The sequence below is a fragment of the Phyllobates terribilis genome, unplaced genomic scaffold (genome assembly GCF_046119375.1).
Source record: "Phyllobates terribilis strain yellow unplaced genomic scaffold, ASM4611937v1 Scaffold_3__8_contigs__length_932513732, whole genome shotgun sequence".
In the NCBI taxonomy this organism is placed as follows: Eukaryota; Metazoa; Chordata; class Amphibia; order Anura; family Dendrobatidae; genus Phyllobates; species Phyllobates terribilis.
In genome coordinates, this window is record NW_027362763.1 from 269,744,744 (window position 1) to 269,763,786 (window position 19,043).

General features: G+C 40.6%; 1 protein-coding gene across 1 annotated transcript; it reads left to right on the plus strand.

The window, feature by feature from the left end:
• The first annotated feature begins 5,772 nt into the window (after window positions 1–5,772).
• Window positions 5,773–18,746, plus strand: LOC141259217 (uncharacterized). The gene is made up of 3 exons (XM_073674815.1): window positions 5,773–5,877; window positions 7,940–8,507; window positions 15,768–18,746. The coding sequence occupies exons 2-3, from the start codon at window positions 7,943–7,945 to the stop codon at window positions 16,655–16,657; spliced, it is 1,455 nt and encodes a 484-aa protein (XP_073530916.1). The 5' UTR covers window positions 5,773–5,877; window positions 7,940–7,942; the 3' UTR covers window positions 16,658–18,746.
• The last annotated feature ends 297 nt before the right edge of the window (window positions 18,747–19,043 follow it).

A 19,043-nucleotide genomic window follows, 5' to 3' on the forward strand; every position in this document is an offset into this window, starting at 1 on the left:
GGAGACCAAAATTATGCGCAGTATTCTAAGTGGGGCCACACTAGTGACTTGTATAGAGGCAAAACTGTTCTCATCATGAGCATCTATGTCTCTTTTAATGCATCCCATTATTTTATTTACTTTGGCAGCAGCTGAATGAACACTGATCCCTAAAGTGGAGTTTGCCGTCCACCCATATACCCAAATCTTTTTCAGTGACAGTTTAACCCAATGTTTTAGAATATAGTACATAATTATACATTTTATTTCCTTTGCCCAAGTGAATAACCTTACATTTATCTACAATAAATTTGAATTGCCATTCTCAACCGAAACTTCTAGCTTACATTAAAGAAATGTTACCACTATCATGAAGTACAATATGTCACGATAAAACAATCTCAGAATCAGTGGGATCCGTTGAAGCATTCCAGAGTTATTACCTCAATGGACACAATTGCCAGAAAGTCAGAAGGAGGACCAGGGTGCGGAAGTGGAAGACGGGGTGGTGGAGGATGAAGTCACTGACCCAACCTGGCAAGGTGACATGCAGAGCGAGGACAGCAGCACACAGGGGGAGGGAGGCGTAGCACCAAAACAGGCAGGATCAAGCAGTGTGGTGGTCACAGACACAAGGTGGGCAACCCCTCCCCGGAACACCAACAAGATGGAAGTTGTCAGTACAACTGTTAGGTCTTCCCGAGACTGGTTCTTTTTTAAAAGACTCTGCAGAAAACCCCAAAAAGGCCATTTGCACTATCTGCCAGGCCAGCATCAGCAGGGGTAGCAAAACTAGCAGCCTGACCACCACCAGCATGATAAGGCACCTGAAAGCATAGCACCCTACTAAGTGAACCGAACGCCACGGTCCAGAAACAGTGTCTGCGGGTGACACCGCTGTTGTGCGTGCACACCAATCCTCTGTCCATGGCGCATGCGAAGATGTCTCTCACCCTGCATACTCTCAACTAGCACCATCAGCAAGCATGTCCACGTCCTTGTCCCAGCGCAGGGTTCAGTTGTCCCTACCCATGTCCTTGGAACGCAAATGCAAATATGCAGCCAACGTCCCACAGGCCACACTACTAAACTCACACATTTCGCGAATGCTTGCGCTCGAAATGTTGCCTTTTAGGCTCGTGGAGACGGAAGCAACCTCATGGTGGCGGCCTTCCCTCAGTGCTCGGTCCCTAGCTGCCACTGTTTCTCCCAGTGTGCCGTCCCCGCATTACACAAGCACGTGTCCCACAACATTAGCCATGCACTCAACAACGCAGCTATTGGGAAGGTCCACCTAACCATGGACATGTGGACAATTGCTTGTAGGCAGGGACGGTACATCTTGCTGATGGGTACACTGGGTTAATATAGTGGAAGCCAGGTCCCAGTCTGACCTTGGAATGGAACACGTCCTCCTGATGTCGAGGATTGCCGGCCCTGGGTCAATCAGGGTTGCCCCCACATTCTACAGCTCCTGCACCTCCTCCTCCTCTTCAGCCTTCATCTCCAAAATGAACACATCAGTCACAAGCTGGAAGCACTGCAGCACTGCCTCGGCCAAGCCTCGGCAAGAGGCTGTGTTGAAGCTAATATGCTTAGGTGACAAACCGCACAGATCTGTGGCTGACACAACTGAACCTACAGCCAGGCATGGTCATGTTTGACAATGACCGGAACCTGGTGGTGGCTCTGAAGCGAGGCGAGCTCACACATGTACCATGCCTGGCTCATGTGCTTAACCTTGTGGTTCAGCGGTTTCTCAAAACTTACCCGGATTTGCTGGATTTGCTTGTCAAATGTGTGCCCATTTTAGAAAGTCAGTTACAGCTTCCGCCGCCCTTGCCGTGCTTCAGCAGTGTTTGCGGCTTTCAGCTCACTGAAGGGTGTGCGATGTCCCCATGCGTTGGAACTCAATGTTACAGATGTTGGAAAGGATTTGTAAGCAGCAGAGTACAGTTATTAACTACCAGCATCAACACGGTTATCGGTATTCAGGTCAGGCTCCACACATAAGACCTCAGGAGTGGGCATGGATGTCAGACATCTGTGCCATCGTCCAAAACTTTGAGGACTCCACCAAGATGATGAGCGGTGATGATGCCATAATTAGTGTCACCATCCCAGTTCTCTGTCTTCTGAAACGCTCACTGCTCACAATGAAAGAGGATGCATTGCAGGCAGAGAACGATGAGATGGAGCAAGGAACCATACAGGGTGATTCCATACAGCTGTCACGGGTGTCTCAGAGGTGACAGACAGTCGCCCTGCAGTTGGTTGCAGGAGATCTCTACGTTTGGCATTACAGACATCTTTTTAGAGGCTGGCTGTCTGTAGGACCCAGCAGCTACCTCCCTCTGGCTAATTAGCTCCCTAGCCTGATTGTATAAATACCTGAAAGGGAGGTGCCTGCGATATTCATTACTACTTTTGAGGCTTTAGCAAGAGCAGTACTTCGTCCTCTCTGGAGCTTGAGGCCGTGTGGGCATTTGTCTGCAGTCATCTAAAGCTAAATAACCCCCCCTGTTTGTCTATCCTTGCTGTGTATAGAGTTTAATGGAGATCGACTAGTGCTCATCTCCTCCCTTCCCTAGCCTTAGCCTTACGCCAGGGAAAGTCAGGGCGAGACACGCATGCGGCGATTGGTGAAGAGGCAATATAGGGACGGTAGTTGAGACAGGATGACACTAGACCAGACTAGGAGGTCTCCACTCCCCTGGTTGGTGACACTTCTATACCCACGCTAGGAGAACTTTCTATCTCTTATTCCCATGGTGGACAGGTATGCTAAAATGGGCCAGTACCAGAAGGCCCTTGTTGCGGAGTTATTAAAAAATTCCCATCTGAAAGTGCTGGTGGCAGAGGTAACAGTTCGTTGGACAACAAAGGAGTACAGACGAGAGAGACACAAGTCCAATCCAGCAGAGGCAGGGGAACACTGTCAAAGTTCTGGGACAGTTTTCGCAGACCCTACCATTCCACAAGCCTTGATGCGCGGGGTAGTCTCACAAGGAGGGAAAAGTTTGGGAAGATGGTGAAGGAGTACCAACGTCCTCTGTGATTCCTCTTTGCCTTATAATTATTGGGTATCCAAGCTGGACACGTGGCATGAACTGGCACTCTACGCCTTTCCAGGTCCTGGCCTTTTGTCAGAGCGGGTTTTTAGTGCCGCAGGGGGAATTATAACTGATCAGTCCATCCGCCTGTCAACTGAAAATGCTGACAGGCTGACTCTTATAAAAATGAACAAGGGCTGGATTGGGCCAGACTTCTCAACACCACCAAATGATAACAGTATAACATAAACTCAAATACAGTGTATTTTTTGGGGGAGGTCTATTCCCATGCACCTCTTCACACCCAGATTTTGTCTATTTTCTGTTGTCCTCCTCCTTCTCCTCATCCTCATCTTCCACCACCATATCACTACCATATCTACCATATCATCATATCTACGTATCTTCCTAGGGGCATTTGAGTGGGTCAAAATTTTTTGCAACCCTTGCTTTCACTGCGTAGGCAATAACAGTATGGGAGAGCCACTTCCTGATAATGGGAAGATTTTTTTCATAAGGCCCTCCTCTATGTCTCTTCCAAGGACAATGGAGTGCGTCCAAATTTTTGCCAGCCCTTGCATTCACAGAATAGGTAATAACAGTATGGGAGACCCACTTCCTAATAATGGGAACAATTTTTTCATAAGGCCCTCGTCTACGTCTCTTCCAAGGGGCATTGGAGTGCGTCCAAATTTTTGCCAGCCCTTGCATTCACTGCATAGGCAATAACAGTATGGGAGACCCGCTCCTTTCTAACGGGAATATGTCGTTACTGAGGCCCATCTCTATATCTTTAAATTGGTATTGGGGTTTTTCCCAAATTTAGGCAGCCGTTGCACTCACTGCATGCCCTATAACTGTATAGCAAAACCGCTCCTTTCTAATGGGAACATGTCGTTACTGAGGCCCACCTCTATGTGTCTTTTAATTGGTATTGTGGTTTTTCCAAAATTTAGGCAGCCATTGTACTCACTGCATACCCTATAACTGTATAGCAGAACTGCTCCTTTCTAATGGGAACATGTCGTTACTGAGTTCCACCTCTATGTGTCTTCAAATTGGTATTGGGGTTTTTCAAAAATTTAGGCAGCCGTTGTACTCACTGCATACCCTATAACTGTATAGCAGAACCACTCCTTTCTAATGGGAACATGTCGCTACTGAGGCCCACTTCTATGTGTCTTTAAATTGGTATTGGGGTTTTTCCCCAAATTTAGACAGCCATTGTACTCAATGCATACCCTATAACTGTAAAGCAGAGCCGCTCCTTTCTAATGGGAACATGTCATTACTGAGGCCCACCTCTATGTGTCTTTAAATTGGTATTGGGGTTTTTCCCAAATTTAGGCAGCCGTTGTACTCACTGCATACCTTATAACTGTATAGCAGAAACTCTCCTTTCTAATAGGAACATGCCATTACGGAGTCCCACCTCTATGTGTCTTTAAATTGATATTGGGGTATTTCCAAGATTTTGGCAGCTCTTGCAGTAACTGCATGGGCATTATCACTATAGGAGACCCACTCCTTTATAATAAGAACATTTGTTTTACTGATGCCCTCCTCTATGTCTCTTTAAAGGGGTATTGGAGTGCGTCCAAATTTTTGGCAGCCCTTGCAGTCACTGCATGCGCAATAACAGTATAGGAGACCCACTCGTTAATAATGAGAACAATAAAGCATAGGCGGCTGATGGCTCTCTAACAATAGCGAGGCCCGACTGCTGGCCCTTTAAGAATAGTAAGGGCTGTCTGATGGCCCTATAAAAATAGGCTTTGTGACTTTCAGAGTCCCTCCTTCATAAATGAAACAGGATTTGTCTGATGATGTCTCACACACAACATGGCCAGATAAGGTAGTAAAACGCTAAATTGACATTTACTGGTGAATGTATTTTTCACCGTTGAAAGCAATGCAAAAGTGCAAAAATGCATCAAAAACGCTACGTGTGAACATAGCCCAAGGTGTGGAGGAGCATTAATGTTTTTGGTTATTTATTTTGCCTTATATACAAGTCGTTAACCTGGAAAGGATGTTCCTTATCAATTTTCCAAGGAAAATCCATTTTGGTTTCGTTTTTGTATGTTTTATTGTGAGTCTGTAAAAGTGGCGTAATACCTCTGACAACATTGTTGACAGCAGTGACCTGGGAATCAGAGATGCTTCCAGGGGTCTTCCCCATGCTGTTCCCATATCATTTGAGCGCTGTTCCTGTCGATTTGGGCAATTTTCAGGCCCTCTGCAGACCTCTGGGGGGGTGGGGCGCCGGAAAACTGTTTGAGTTTCCCACAGACTTACATTGGGCTCGTTGCTCGGATCGAGCGCTCGAGCATTCCAATTTGCTCCACTCGAATAATGAATACCAGAGCATTTTAGTGCTCGCTCATCACTAGTTGCACCCAAAAAAACAATTGTATTTTAAATGTACATTATTCAGAATACAAAATGTCAGCAAGTATACAGTCATTTAATATGGTTCTATAATTGATAGCTTGCAGATCATTTGTACAAGTTCCTGGAAAATTACATGCTTTCCTTTCAGTGTAACAGAGAGCCTTTCTCTACTAATGGAAGAGTATTAATAGTTCCGTAATAACAATTGTAATTACAGATCAAGGAACAGTAGATGGGTTACATTAGGATCTCTAGATCCTTACATCAGAAGTCCTGTTAAGCATTATGATTATACTTATTTATATAAGGCAGGTAAAGGGGCATTGTTTCGCAGCTGACTACAAATGGCCTTTGTTCATCATCCATTATTTAATGCCACTCAATCCAATGTGCAATTCTACTAACAAGAGTGTCGCTTTAGAAGGTCAAACAATTTCTTACTCTCTTACAGGTAAGGAAAATTATATTTGCATGGGGGCTGAATATTGCTAGCAAATAGCTAGAAAAATTTCAAGAAATATATAGAATATTTTTTACAAAATGACCTTCCCTATTTTTACTATTCTATGTTATGTATTAATTTGATTTACTGAACTGAATTTCCAGCATTTTATATGCACGTCCTGGTTTCCTTTGAGCCCTTGTCTATCTTTTGTAGGAAGGAGTTTGAGCATGTTGCTGATCACATCAGACTTTTGACTCATTCTGTTCTGCTGTGGTCAGTTCATTCTGTCTCTTGTCCAGAATTACTTTTCTCAGTGGGAGCCACAATGTCTGCTGCTAGAAATTATATAAAATGATAAAATATGTGATTCCTCAGCTTTATGATAAATCAGTAGGTCCTCGGGAATTTGTTAAGCTAGGTGGAACGAAAGTTTATGATGATATTGATTGTTCCTTTGCATTAATTTTGCATTCAGTTAGTATAGTTTTCTTTAATTCATCACCAGACTTGTCACCAGTATTTTATGTTATATTACTTACTATTCCTTTAGATTGGTTATATATTTACAGTGCATGGGCTTTCATTAAAGGCATAGAACAATAAATATAGCTTACTTCATAAAAGATAATGCTGAAACTTAAAGGGTTTGTTCCTTCTTACTACATGAAGAAATACACTGCAGGGACTCCAAAAATATTATTGAATTTTTAAGCACCATCATATTCTGCAGCACTTTACAGACATTTTCATCATTGTCCCCATTGGAGCTCACAATCTAAATTCCCTATTAGTATGTCTTTAGATTGTGAAGGGAAACCCACACAAACATGGAGAGAACGTACAAACTCTTTGCAGCTTTTTGTCCTTGGTAGGATTAGAAACCAGGACTACAGTTCTACAAAGCAAGTGCTAGTCACTGATCCTCTGGGCCCCAAGTTACCAATTGCTTCTTCCTTACCTCTTCTCTTAGCTTGACAAATCCCAAGGTATGCGGTTAGAGATTAACAGCTATGAAACAAAAATTATTTTGAAATATTTTGTCAAGAGATGTTTATGCTATTTATGGCCATCCAGTGGTTGTGGTGTGTACTGCAGCCTGTCAATGGATGGGCTAGCAATATTGTATTGAATTTGGATTGTGGACATTGTAATCCTTAAGAAAAAAAACTCCGTCCATGTAATTTACCAACAAAGAAATCATAACAAGTGGGGACATCCTCATAGCCTGTATCATATAGTTGGCTACATTACATTTACAAATTTCTAGAAAAAAGGGCTGTCTATGTACAGACATGCTGTTTACTCCAGAGTTAAAAACCTTCTTTGCTGCTATACTCCATGTTGGTTAACTTGAATCTGGGAAGCCTTTTATTAGATAAGAATTCCCTGATCGGATACTTAAAAATTGTTTATCTTAACCTAATTTTATTCATGGGAACCTATCAAGACGATATTCCAAGCCTTATGGCCAGGAAGCCATCAGGACAATTTTACTACTAATTGTATTGATCATAGAACAACAATACAAATTATACCTGTCTTTTAATAATCCACTGAGACATCTTTGAAGCCACAAGCTAATTAGCCTAGAATTCCATTTGGGGCCGGTCATTGTACTTCCAGGCTAATTCTAAGCCTTGATTTCTCAACGCTGCTTCCCTAGATTACTAAGATTATTTTAGTATTGTTCAATAACCTATACAGCCATACCACTAACTTGATTAGTAAAATCGTCCCAATAGGTTCCCTTTAACTTGCACAGTACAATATGCATTGCTGGCTGAATGTCTTGGGATATAATAGGATCCTCCCATAATATTATCATTATACGTTTCCTAAATCTTCAAACCCAACTAAAAATACTCAATAAAAAGGTGAACACCTAATTGTAAGAAAATAAAAAGTATTTAAATATCTAAGTAAGTGGACAAATAGGACATCTTCCTCTAATGATTTACTGGTGAGTGAATTATTTTCTATAAAATTTGTGATCAGAGTATTTTGCATCTATTAAACATATAAGAATGGAAACGTTTGTTGCAATTACTCTTCTTTATCTCTTCCTGAGGTTATGATGCTGTTTGTAGCACTACAAGTATTACTATGGACTCCCCGAACCTTTGCCATATTGAGCCTTACAACTAAACCAATCTTTTCAATGGAATTCCTGAATGGTACTGAAGTTGAAGAGCCCAAACAGACATTTACTGTTCCTCTTGATCTAGACCTCGAAAATGTTGAAACTGATCCAGTCACAGGTGGAGGGACTCAAGTAAATTCCCAGGGAGCTGTAACATCAACTGTGACCCCTGTTTTAATCAATGTGACAGATGGAAGGGTGAACAATACTAGACTTCCAGAACTATCTACGAGTATTGATCCCAAGCAACCAATTACTTTGGATGTATTCAACATGGCCAGCACTGTTCCTGCAGTAGGTAGTGCTTCCAAAGAGACTGGGGACAATAGCACCTTAAACCCATTACTAGACACTAACAAAGCCTATCCATTTGATGAACAGTTAGATTCTGTCTTGGATATACTGATGGAAAATAGTACAGAAGGAAAAGAGTGCTTCTGTAATATCCCCGGACCTGCAGGACAAAAGGGAGATAAAGGCGACACAGGGGATCCAGGTAATTTTACCTGTTAATGGCATCATGTATCATGCCTCAATAGTCTGTGAGAGATAAGTAGTATGTTAAAGTCATTTGATCACATGGGAATTTGCTATAGGTTATATGTCAGAGGGACATCTAGAAAATGGATAAAAGGGCTAGCATTGGTGCATTTACGTTACAGACATTAAAATCAGAAACCTTAAATTGAGCCATATGGCTTTTTTAGATTTTTAGAGAATTTAGTTTCACAAATGTAGAAAATCTGAGAATTTTATTTCGTGCAACTCCTTCAGTTATCTAGAATTTAATAAGTTGTTAGATAATCCTATACTATTCTAACTGGTAAAGGTTAGATGTTGGTTCAGTGCTTCAGTTTGAAAGAGTTAAAGATAAATTTCAGTGTCATGTAAAAGTTTGGGCACCCCTGGTCAAAATTACTGTTACTGTGAACAGTTAAGCAAGTTGAAGATGAAATGATCTCTAAAAGGCCTAAAGTTAAAGATGACACACTTCATTTGGATTTTAGGCAAAAATAAAATATATTGCCATTTTTTACATTTTAAAAAATACAAAAAGGAAAATGGACTGATGCAAAAGTTTGGGCACCCTTGGAGATTTGTGTGCTCAGATAACTTTGATCAAGGTTTCAGATCTCAATTAGCCTGTTAGGGTTATGGCTTGTTCACTATCATCGTTATGAAAGGCCAGGTGATGCAAATTTCCCAGTTGTATAAATACCCAGCCTCCTCTAATCTTGTGCCAAAAAACAGCAGCCATGAGTTCTTCTAAGCAGATGCCTAGCACTCTGAAAATGAAAATGGTGGAGGCCCACAAAGCAGGAGAAAGCTATAAGAAGATAGTAAAGCGCTTTCTAGTTGCCCTTTCCTCAGTTCGAAATGTAATTAAGAAATAGCAGTTACTAGGAACAGTGGAGGTCAAGACAAGGTCTGTAAGGCCAAGGAAAATTTCAGTGAGAGCTGCTCGGAGGATTGCTAGAGAGGCAAATCAGAACCCACACCTGACTGCAGAAGACAGATTTAGCAGATTCTGGAGTTATGGTGCATTGTTCTACTGTTCAGAGACACCTGCACAAATATAGACTTCGTGGAAGAGTCATCAAAAGAAAACCTCTCCTGCATCCTCACCATAAAATTCAGCATCAGAAGTATGCAAAAGAGAATCTAAACAAGCCTGATGCATTTTGGAAACAAGCCCTGTGAACAGATGAGGTTAAAATAGAACTCTTTGGCCACATTGATTAAAGGTATGTGTGGAGAAAAAGGTGCACAGAATTTCAGGAAAAGAATATCTCGCCAACCATTAAGCATGGGGGTGGATCAATCATGCTTTGGGGCTGTGTTGCAGCCAATGGCGCGGGGAACATTTCACAGGTAGATAGAAGAATGGATTTAATGAAATTTCAACAAATTCTTGATGCAAACATAACACCACCTGTAAAATAGCTGAAGTTTAGTATAATTATCCATTGGTAGAAGCCATCCTCTTTTAAGCACATGTCTAAATCCAAAATAAACTACCTCAAGAGGAGCAAGCTGAGGGTTTTACAATGGCCCTCACAGTCCCCTGATCTGAACATTATTGAAAATCTGTGGCTAGACCTCAAAATAGCAGCACATGCATGACGACCCAGGAATCTCACAGAACTGGAAGAATTTTCCAAGGAAGAATAGATGAAAATCCCTCAAACAAGAATTAAAAGACTCTTGGCTGGCTACAAAAAGCGTTTACAAACTGTGATACTTTCAAAAGGGAGTACTACTAGGTACTAATCATGCAGGGTCCCCAAACGTTTGCATTAGCCCATTTTCCTTTTTTAAAATGTAAAAGATGAAAATATATATTTTTTTGCCTAAAATATTATGTAAATGCGTCGTCTTTAATGTTAGGCCTTTTAGAGATAATTTCATATTCGACTTGCTTAACTGTTCACAATAACAGTCATTTTGGCCAGGGGTACCCAAACTTTTACATGCCACTGTATACATAGGAGTACTACATCTATGCTATAAGGGAATACCCACAAAAAACACAGGAGGGCTATTGTCCTAAGAATGCAATAACTTATATTAAATGTCATTAAAATACTATAAATAATATTGACATTCGGGGGTGTCGCCCTTTCAATGGCTCAGCACACTTATCCACACATCTTAATTTAACACTATGCAGGCCTTATTTTTTCTTTTTGTGTAGTACATATCGTGGGTTGTGGTCCCCTCCAGAGCTCAGCACCCATATCCACTCATCTTTCCCATATAAGGTTTTAGGCCACGGTCCCACTATCAGTATTTGGTCAGTATTTTTTCTCAGGAGTGGGAGCCAAAACCAGGAGTGGGTGATAAATGCAGAATTGGTGACTTGTTTCTATTATATCTTTTCTCTGATTGTTCCTCACCGGGTTTTTGCTCCCACTCCTGAGAAAAAATACTGACCGAATACTGACAACATACTGATAGTGGGGCGGTGGCATTAATTGTGAGCTATGCCTGTTAAGCTTTTCACTCCCAATTCACACGAGGCTGGTTTGGCACCTGGAGAGGTAGGGCATTTAATGCTTAGGGACCATCCATATTAAAAGGTACACCTTGACATAGTTGGTTGAGTTTTGTGTTCTTTGATGAGAAAATGCTAAGTACCTTACATTTTTAACATTTACAACAATAGTGGAGTTCAAGTATTCATTAGTCGCAGTGTGCTGATGCTTCGTGTATGTATAAAATTAATAAGAGCGGCGCATGCGCAACACAACATCACAGCACTAATAGTGCCGACTAAGTCAACTCCCATGTGATATCGCTCTCCAGGTTGTATTATTCTAACTGCACTATATCAACCTGATATGACCACCTCCTCACATACACCACCTGACAAAGCAGGGTAAAATATCCGTTCCTTAGAAGGACATGCAAAAAGAGGTGGACACATGAAAATGACTGGAGAATCTGCATCTAATGTAGATATACAGTGGTGGCAAAAAGTATTGGCACCCCTGCAATTCTGTCAGATAATACTCAGTTTCTTCCTGAAAATGATTGCAATCACAAATTCTTTGGTATTATTATCTTCATTTAATTTGCTTGCAAGGAAAAAACACAAAAGAGAATGAAGCAAAAATCAAATCATTGATCATTTCACACAAAACTCCAAAAATGGGCAAGACAAAAGTATTGGCACCCTCAGCCTAATACTTGGTTGCACAACCTTTAGCCAAAATAACTGCGAACAACCGCTTCCGGTAACTATCAATGAGTTTCTTACAATGCTCTCCTGGAATTGTAGACCATTCTTCTTTGGCAAACTGCTCCAGGTCCCTGATATTTGAAGGGTGCCTTCTCCAAACTGCCATTTTGAGATCTCTCCACAGGTGTTCTATGGGATTCAGGTCTGGACTCATTGCTGGCCACCTTAGAAGTCTCCAGTGCTTTCTCTCAAACCATTTTATAGTGCTTTTGGAACTGTGTTTTTGGTCATTGTCCTGCTGGAAGACCCATGACCTCTGAGGGAGACCCAGCTTTCTCACACTGGGCCCTACATTATACTGCAAAATTTGTTGGTAGTCTTCAGACTTCATAATGCCATGCACACGGTCAAGCAGTCCAGTGCCAAAGGCAGCAAAGCAACCCCAAAACATCAGGGAACCTCTGCCATGTTTGACTGTAGGGACCGTGTTCTTTTCTTTGAATGCCTCTTTTTTTTTCCTGTACACTCTATGTTGATGCTTTTTCCCCAAAAGCTCTACTTTTGTCTCATCTGACCAGAGAACATTCTTCCAAAACGTTTTAGGCTTTCTCAGGTAAGTTTTGGCAAACTCCAGCCTGACTTTTTTATGTCTTTGGGTAAGAAGTGGGGTCTTCCTGGGTATCCTACCATACAGTCCCTTTTCATTCAGATGCCGACGGATAGTACAGGTTGACACTGTTGTACCCTCGGACTGCAGGGCAGCTTGAACATGTTTGGATGTTAGTCGAGGTTCTTTATCCACCATCCGCACAATCTTGCGTTGAAATCTCTCGTCAATTTTTCTTTTCCGTCCACATCTAGGGAGGTTAGCCACAGTGCCATGGGCTTTAAACTTCTTGATGACACTGCGCACGGAAGACACAGGAACATTCAAGTCTTTGGAGATGGACTTGTAGCCTTGAGATTGCTCATGCTTCCTCACAATTTGGTTTCTCAAGTCCTCAGACAGTTCTTTGGTCTTCTTTCTTTTCTCCATGCTCAATGTGGTACACACAAGGACACAGGACAGAGGTTGAGTCAACTTTAATCCATGTTAACTGGCTGCAAGTGTTATTTAGTTATTGCCAACACCTGTTAGGTGCCACAGGTAAGTTACAGGTGCTGTTACACGAATTAGAGAAGCATCACATGATTTTTCAAACAATGCCAATACTTTTGTCCACCCCCTTTTTTAGGTTTGGTGTGGAATTATATCCAATTTGGCTTTAGGAAAATTCTTTTTGTGTTTTTTCATTGAAGACAAATTAAATGAAGATAATAATACCAAAGAATTTGTGATTGCAATCATTTTCAGTAAGAAACTGAGTATTATCTGACAGAATTGCAGGGGTGCCAATACTTTTGGCCACCACTGTAGCTATCCTGTTTTGGCTTTGTTACTCACACATTAGGTCACACTGAATTGCCTTGGGGCACACTATTGGGGAGATATAACAATAAAAACTTTAGCTGATTATGGTAAAAACAAGGTATCACACAGCTCCATTGAAGGTAAAATAAAAAAATAGTTACAGGTCTCAGAATATTGCAAAACAAAACAATTTTTTTGCACAAAGTTCTGCATTTTTTTAACTACTAAAACATAAAAAATACAAGTTTAATATCACTGTGATCATACTATTCTGAAGAATTATGCTGTAAGATTATTTATACCACATACTGAGTGCTGTAAAAACAAAACCCAGTCAAAGATTTTTTTCTTTATTTCACCACACCTCGAATATGCTAAAATGAAATGGTGTTATTCAAAACTACAACACGTCCCACAAAAAAAAACAAACAAGCCCCCATACATCTATGTAGACAAAAAAAAAGTTATAGCACTTGGAAGTCGGTAAGGAGAAATTGAAAGCACTAAAATGAATATTGGCTCCTGAAGGAAAGGGTTAATAACAGTTATTAGTTTTATGGTACAATAGTACTCCATTGTTTTTTTGTGGTTATCCCAATGTAGTCTATAGAGTTGTTCTCGGTTGCCTACTGTATATACAGAGTTTTAGTCTCAACATTTAAGATACTATATAGAAATGGGAGAATCGATTTGCAGGATTGCGGCCCATTGGGCAGCTCAGCAATCAGTGCTCCCGTCCAGTAGTCACAGAGAATCTGCTTACTTCCTGACATTACTGGCATCCCTTTTGATTATCTGGGCTGGCGCGATGTTGTGTGTGTGAGTCACACCCTCAATGATGCCATCATTCTGGACTGGCTAATCAAAAGAAGAGCTGGGAGTGTCTGGAGGTAAGGAGATTCACAGAGATCTCGCCCACAGATTACTGACCTGGCCTATGGACCAGAGTTCTGCAAATCCATTCTCCCCAAGTGGTATACAACTGTACAAGAAAACTTATATTTTTTTAAGAATATTAATAATAGAGCATTTGGGGAAAATGAATTTATTATAACCTATATCAACAGTGAGGAATTTATGACTTGTTCCTTGTTGTGGGAATCATATAACAGGTGTGGAGAAGACGGAGAACTTAATTTCTCCATATTTTCCATTGTCTGAGTCCAACAGATGTTGGACTGCACTCGGATATCATCCGAGTGCAGTCATATTTCACATGCCCCCATAGACTTGTATGGGTGTGTGTGATCCAATTTCTGGAGCCACTCGCAGCATACTGCCATTTTTTTTCTCTTGATGAATTGGCATGAGAAAAAATAGCAGATCTGCACAGCCCCATAGTATAACATTGGTCCGAGAGCTATCCAATAAAACATAGAATAGCACTTGTCCGTGTTATACGCTCATGTGAGCGAGCCCTAAAATAGGATCTTTCACCAGTTTCAGCATGTTAAACTGTCCACATCATAGAATAGTAGCTGCAAGACTAAGTAAAACATAGTTTTTACTTTTTACTTCTTCCTTTCTGTTGCAGAAATATTAGCTGATAATGTTTAGGTTTTAATTTATGCTATAATTCAACTGGGTGTTACCAGAGTTTTGTCACTTGTGTCCTTCTTCTCCTTCAAGAGGCTGAGCTATCATTAACAGGTAGCATCATTCAGGGAAGAAAAGAACATACCCTTCTCTCCTCACTGATCTCTGTAGCTACTGTGTAGAGACCCAGCAGAGCTGAGTTATGTATAGTTAAATACGCCTCCAGATTTCATTTCACAGCAGTCAGCTTTAGGGCTGGATGAGACCTGACAGCACTGTAAGATTAGATCAGGAAGTGTTTATAATGATGCATAACTCAGCTCTGCTGTATCTCTACACAGTAGCTGCAGAGTTATGTATTATTACAAATCCTTCCAGGTTTCATCTCACAATGCTGTCAACTCTGACCTTCCCTCACATTGACTGCTGTGAGATGTGATCTGGAAGTATTTATAAAGATACATAATTCAGCTCTGCTACATAGTAGCTGCAAGAGCTCAATGAGGAAAGGAAGGTGTGTTCTTTTCTCCCCTGCATGATGCTGCCTGTTTGTGATTGGTCAACCTCATGCAGGGTAAAAAGTACAAGCACAAATCTTTGGTAGCATGCAATTGAACTATAACATAAGTTATAACCTAAACGTCACAAGCTAATATCTCTGCAACAGAGAGGAAGAAGCCATTAATTCATGATGTGGACAGTTTAACATGCTTACACTGGTGAAAGGTCCTCCTTAGGTGATTAAATGCATATTACAGATGTAACATTAAAACCATAATGAAATACTAGGGCAGTTAATTTATTTTAAGATGGTCGATGTTTATTGAGAAATGTTTTGCAATCAGATACAATAAATATATGTATACATGGTTTTTGAAAACATTTGTAATCTAAGTATATACAGTTTTTATTTTATTTTCCATTTTATTTAATTAAATTCTGTTGCAAAACTATAACTCCCCCCATGTCCTGACTTATACAGACTATTAGAGCATGCTGGATGTTGTGCAGCAACTGGAGGATTGCAGATTGGAAATCATTGTACTATTTTCTAGTGTTAATACACTCCACCACAGAAATCTTGTTAAATTATACTGTTACTAATGACATATTTCCACATCCTTTAGGTGAACCTGGGAAAGTTGGTAAAAGAGGACCTCAAGGATTGGAAGGTGTTAAGGGAAAAAAGGGCCTGCCAGGTTCAAAAGGAGAAACTGGGATAAAAGGTGATAAAGGGGACATTGGACCAAAAGGTGAACCAGGAACCAGTTGTGCTCTTTGTGAAAAAGGTGAAATAGGAGAACATGGAGTTCTGGGTAATTATGGTGCCATAGGATTTCAAGGTGCCAAAGGTGAACCTGGTAATAAAGGCATAAAAGGTGATAAGGGACCTAGGGGAGATCGTGGTGAAAATGGATTAAATGGTATAGATGGAGTACCTGGAGTTCCAGGGGAAATTGGACTACAAGGAGCTCTGGGACCTAGAGGCCCTGCTGGCTCAAAAGGCGATCGAGGAATGCTGGGACCTATGGGACCAACAGGCTTCCGTGGACCTGCAGGATTAGCAGGGAGGAAAGGAGATAAAGGGCAGAAAGGAGCTCAGTCTGACCATGAGAACATTGCATTTTCTGTGGGTGTCCGAGGACAAAGAAATGTTTTTTCACCTGGACAGCCAATAAGATTTGATAAGGTTTTCATTAATGAAAATAAACCATATAGTGTAAACTCAGGTATATTCGTAGCCAACGTTGAAGGTGTCTACTTTTTCACATTTCATATAAGTTTATCACATTCATCTCTTAAGATTGGCTTGGTGCACAATGGTAGGATTGTTATACAGACACAAGCCAGGCAGTGTGAGCATAATGTTTGTCAAACCTCCGGATCGGTTCTGCTTCATCTTAGAGAAGATGATGAGATTTGGCTTCAGGTTTTAACTAGTGCCCAAAATGAATTGATTTCTGATGAATCCGACTCGCTCTTCACAGGATTTATACTGTATTCTCTAGAAGATTAAGGCTATAATTTAAGAGATTGAATGCTGTGCTTCAGCATTTTATATTTGAATCATTAAATGATGGAATACATTTCATCACTTCTGAAGAGTAAAGAAATGAAAAACATTGCCAAGCCTGTAATTTTATGAATTCTTATGGGTCAGCTTGACCCTGTCATCATCACACAAGTCATGGTTACTTTTCCCAGAATCTGAGCATGAAATTGCGTAAAACTAGCCCAATGCAGCAATTCATTTATGCAATTTTCAGTATAATTGTGTTAAATACTGATACTCAAAATGCAAAACTGACATAATTATATGATTAAAGTTTATAAATATAGGCATACTGTAATATAAACCTGTGACTAGGCAATTAAAACTGGTAATACAATTAAGGCTGTGAATTTATACATAAAACACAAAGTGTAAAAACCTTTCTAATACTGTACATTTGAGTAGAATTCTATTCAGCTTAGTTATTGAAATGGAAACATGTTAAAGCTATAGCCATGATAACTTTATAATGCTCATGTATAAACTAAGAGTATGTGTCTTTTAAAGAGTTTTTCCAAGCTGGACATAAATTTCTGCAGTCACTCTGTGCACACTGTAAGGATTCCCCTCTGTTTCAAGCTTGAGAAGTTGTCAAGTGACTATAAGTATGTGATTTGCATAGTTGAGTAAGGTGCAGACTTGTTTCTCATTCACTTCTCTCAATAGAACATTGAAAGAAGGAAAATTTGATAGACATCATGTGACTGCAAGTATTCAAATTACATACTTGTAGTCAGGTGACGACGACTCAAGCTAATAACAGAGCGGAATCTTAACTGTGTGCATAAGGCACATTGTCAGGATTAGGAAATCTGGAGTCAGATATTGTGACTGCAGAAGTTTTTGTTCAGCTCAAAAAATTCTTGTATTGAAAGTAAGACATGAGACTCTAGTTGGCATATGACTGCAGATAAGCAAACTGCATACATGTGGTCAAGTGAAGACCATTGGAACCTGCAAAGGAAGCCAAATCCTAACAGTGTGTACATTACTCACCGCTAGATTTTTAGCAGGCTACGAGGCTTGCTGAAAATTTCCTCACGGGTTGACATCTCTTTAAGTTCAAAGCACCATTCCAGTGTTTTTTATTACAGTGATGGAATGGTGCTTCTAACATAAGGTCCCTGACCCTGGTCTTATACTGCCCATCTTCACCTTCTATTCTGAAAAACAAACGCTGGAGTGGCGCTTTAAGATGGATATATCAACTCTTCTATGTAAAAAAACATGCAAACAGCTCATATACACTAAATGGGCAAAACTTTTGGGACACATTTTGTAAAATTAAGACACCTACATGTTACACCTACAGGGCCTTTTATGACATCCCATTCTAAATCCATAAGAATTAATAAGGAGTTGGTCTCCCCTTTGCAGCCAAAAGAGCTCTTTCTTCTTGAAGGCTTTCCACAAGATTTTGGAATATCCCTTTGGGAATATTAGATCATTAATCAAGAAGAGCATTTGTGAGGGCTGACACTATTGTTGGATGAATTGGCCTGGTTCACAATCTCCATTCCCGTTCATCCTAAAGAAGTTAGATGTTGTTGAAGACCGTAGCTCTGTGCAGCCAATCAAGTTCTTCCACCCCAATCTCACACACCCATGCCTTTGTGGACCTTGCTTTCTGTTCTGGGGAATAGTCATGCTATAGAAAACAAAACAAACATTATGCAAGCATACAATTGTCCAAAACATCTTGGTATGCTGAAGCATTTAGATTTCCCTTCACTACAACTAAGTGGCCTAAGGCAACCCCTGAAAAACAACCAAAGCATGATCACTCCTCCACCAAACATTACAGTTGGCACAATGCAGTAAGGCAGGTAACATTCTCCTGGCGTTAACCAAACCCAGAAACATTCATTAAAATTGCATATAAAGGACTGTAATTCATGACTCCATAAAAGATTTTCCACTGCTCCAGAGTCCAGTGACGGCGTGCCTGGCATCACTCCATCCAATGTTGGCATTGTGCTTAGTGATGTAAGGCAGGCATGTACAGTACAGACCAAAAGTTTGGACACACCTTCTCATTTAAAGATTTTTCTGTATTTTCATAACTATGAAAATTGTACATTCACACTGAAGGCATCAAAACTATGAATTAACACATGTGGAATTATATACTTAACAAAAAAGTGTGAAACAACTGAAAATATGTCTTATACTCTAGGTTCTTCAAAGTAGCCACCTTTTGCTTTGATGACTGCTTTGCACACTCTTGGCATTCTCTTGATGAGCTTCAAGAGGTAGTCACCGGAAATGGTTTTCACTTCACAGGTGTGCCCTGTCAGGTTTAATAAGTGGGATTTCATGACTTATAAATGGGGTTGGGACCATCAGTTGT

What these genes read in the sequence shown, in the direction of transcription:
- LOC141259217 (XM_073674815.1), top strand. Translation starts at nt 7,943, where the DNA reads ATGATGCTGTTTGTAGCACTACAAGTATTACTATGGACTCCCCGAACC. An exon ending in AGGCGACACAGGGGATCCAG is followed by an intron (nt 8,508 to 15,767) that starts GTAATTTTACCT and finishes CACATCCTTTAG; the next exon opens with GTGAACCTGGGAAAGTTGGT.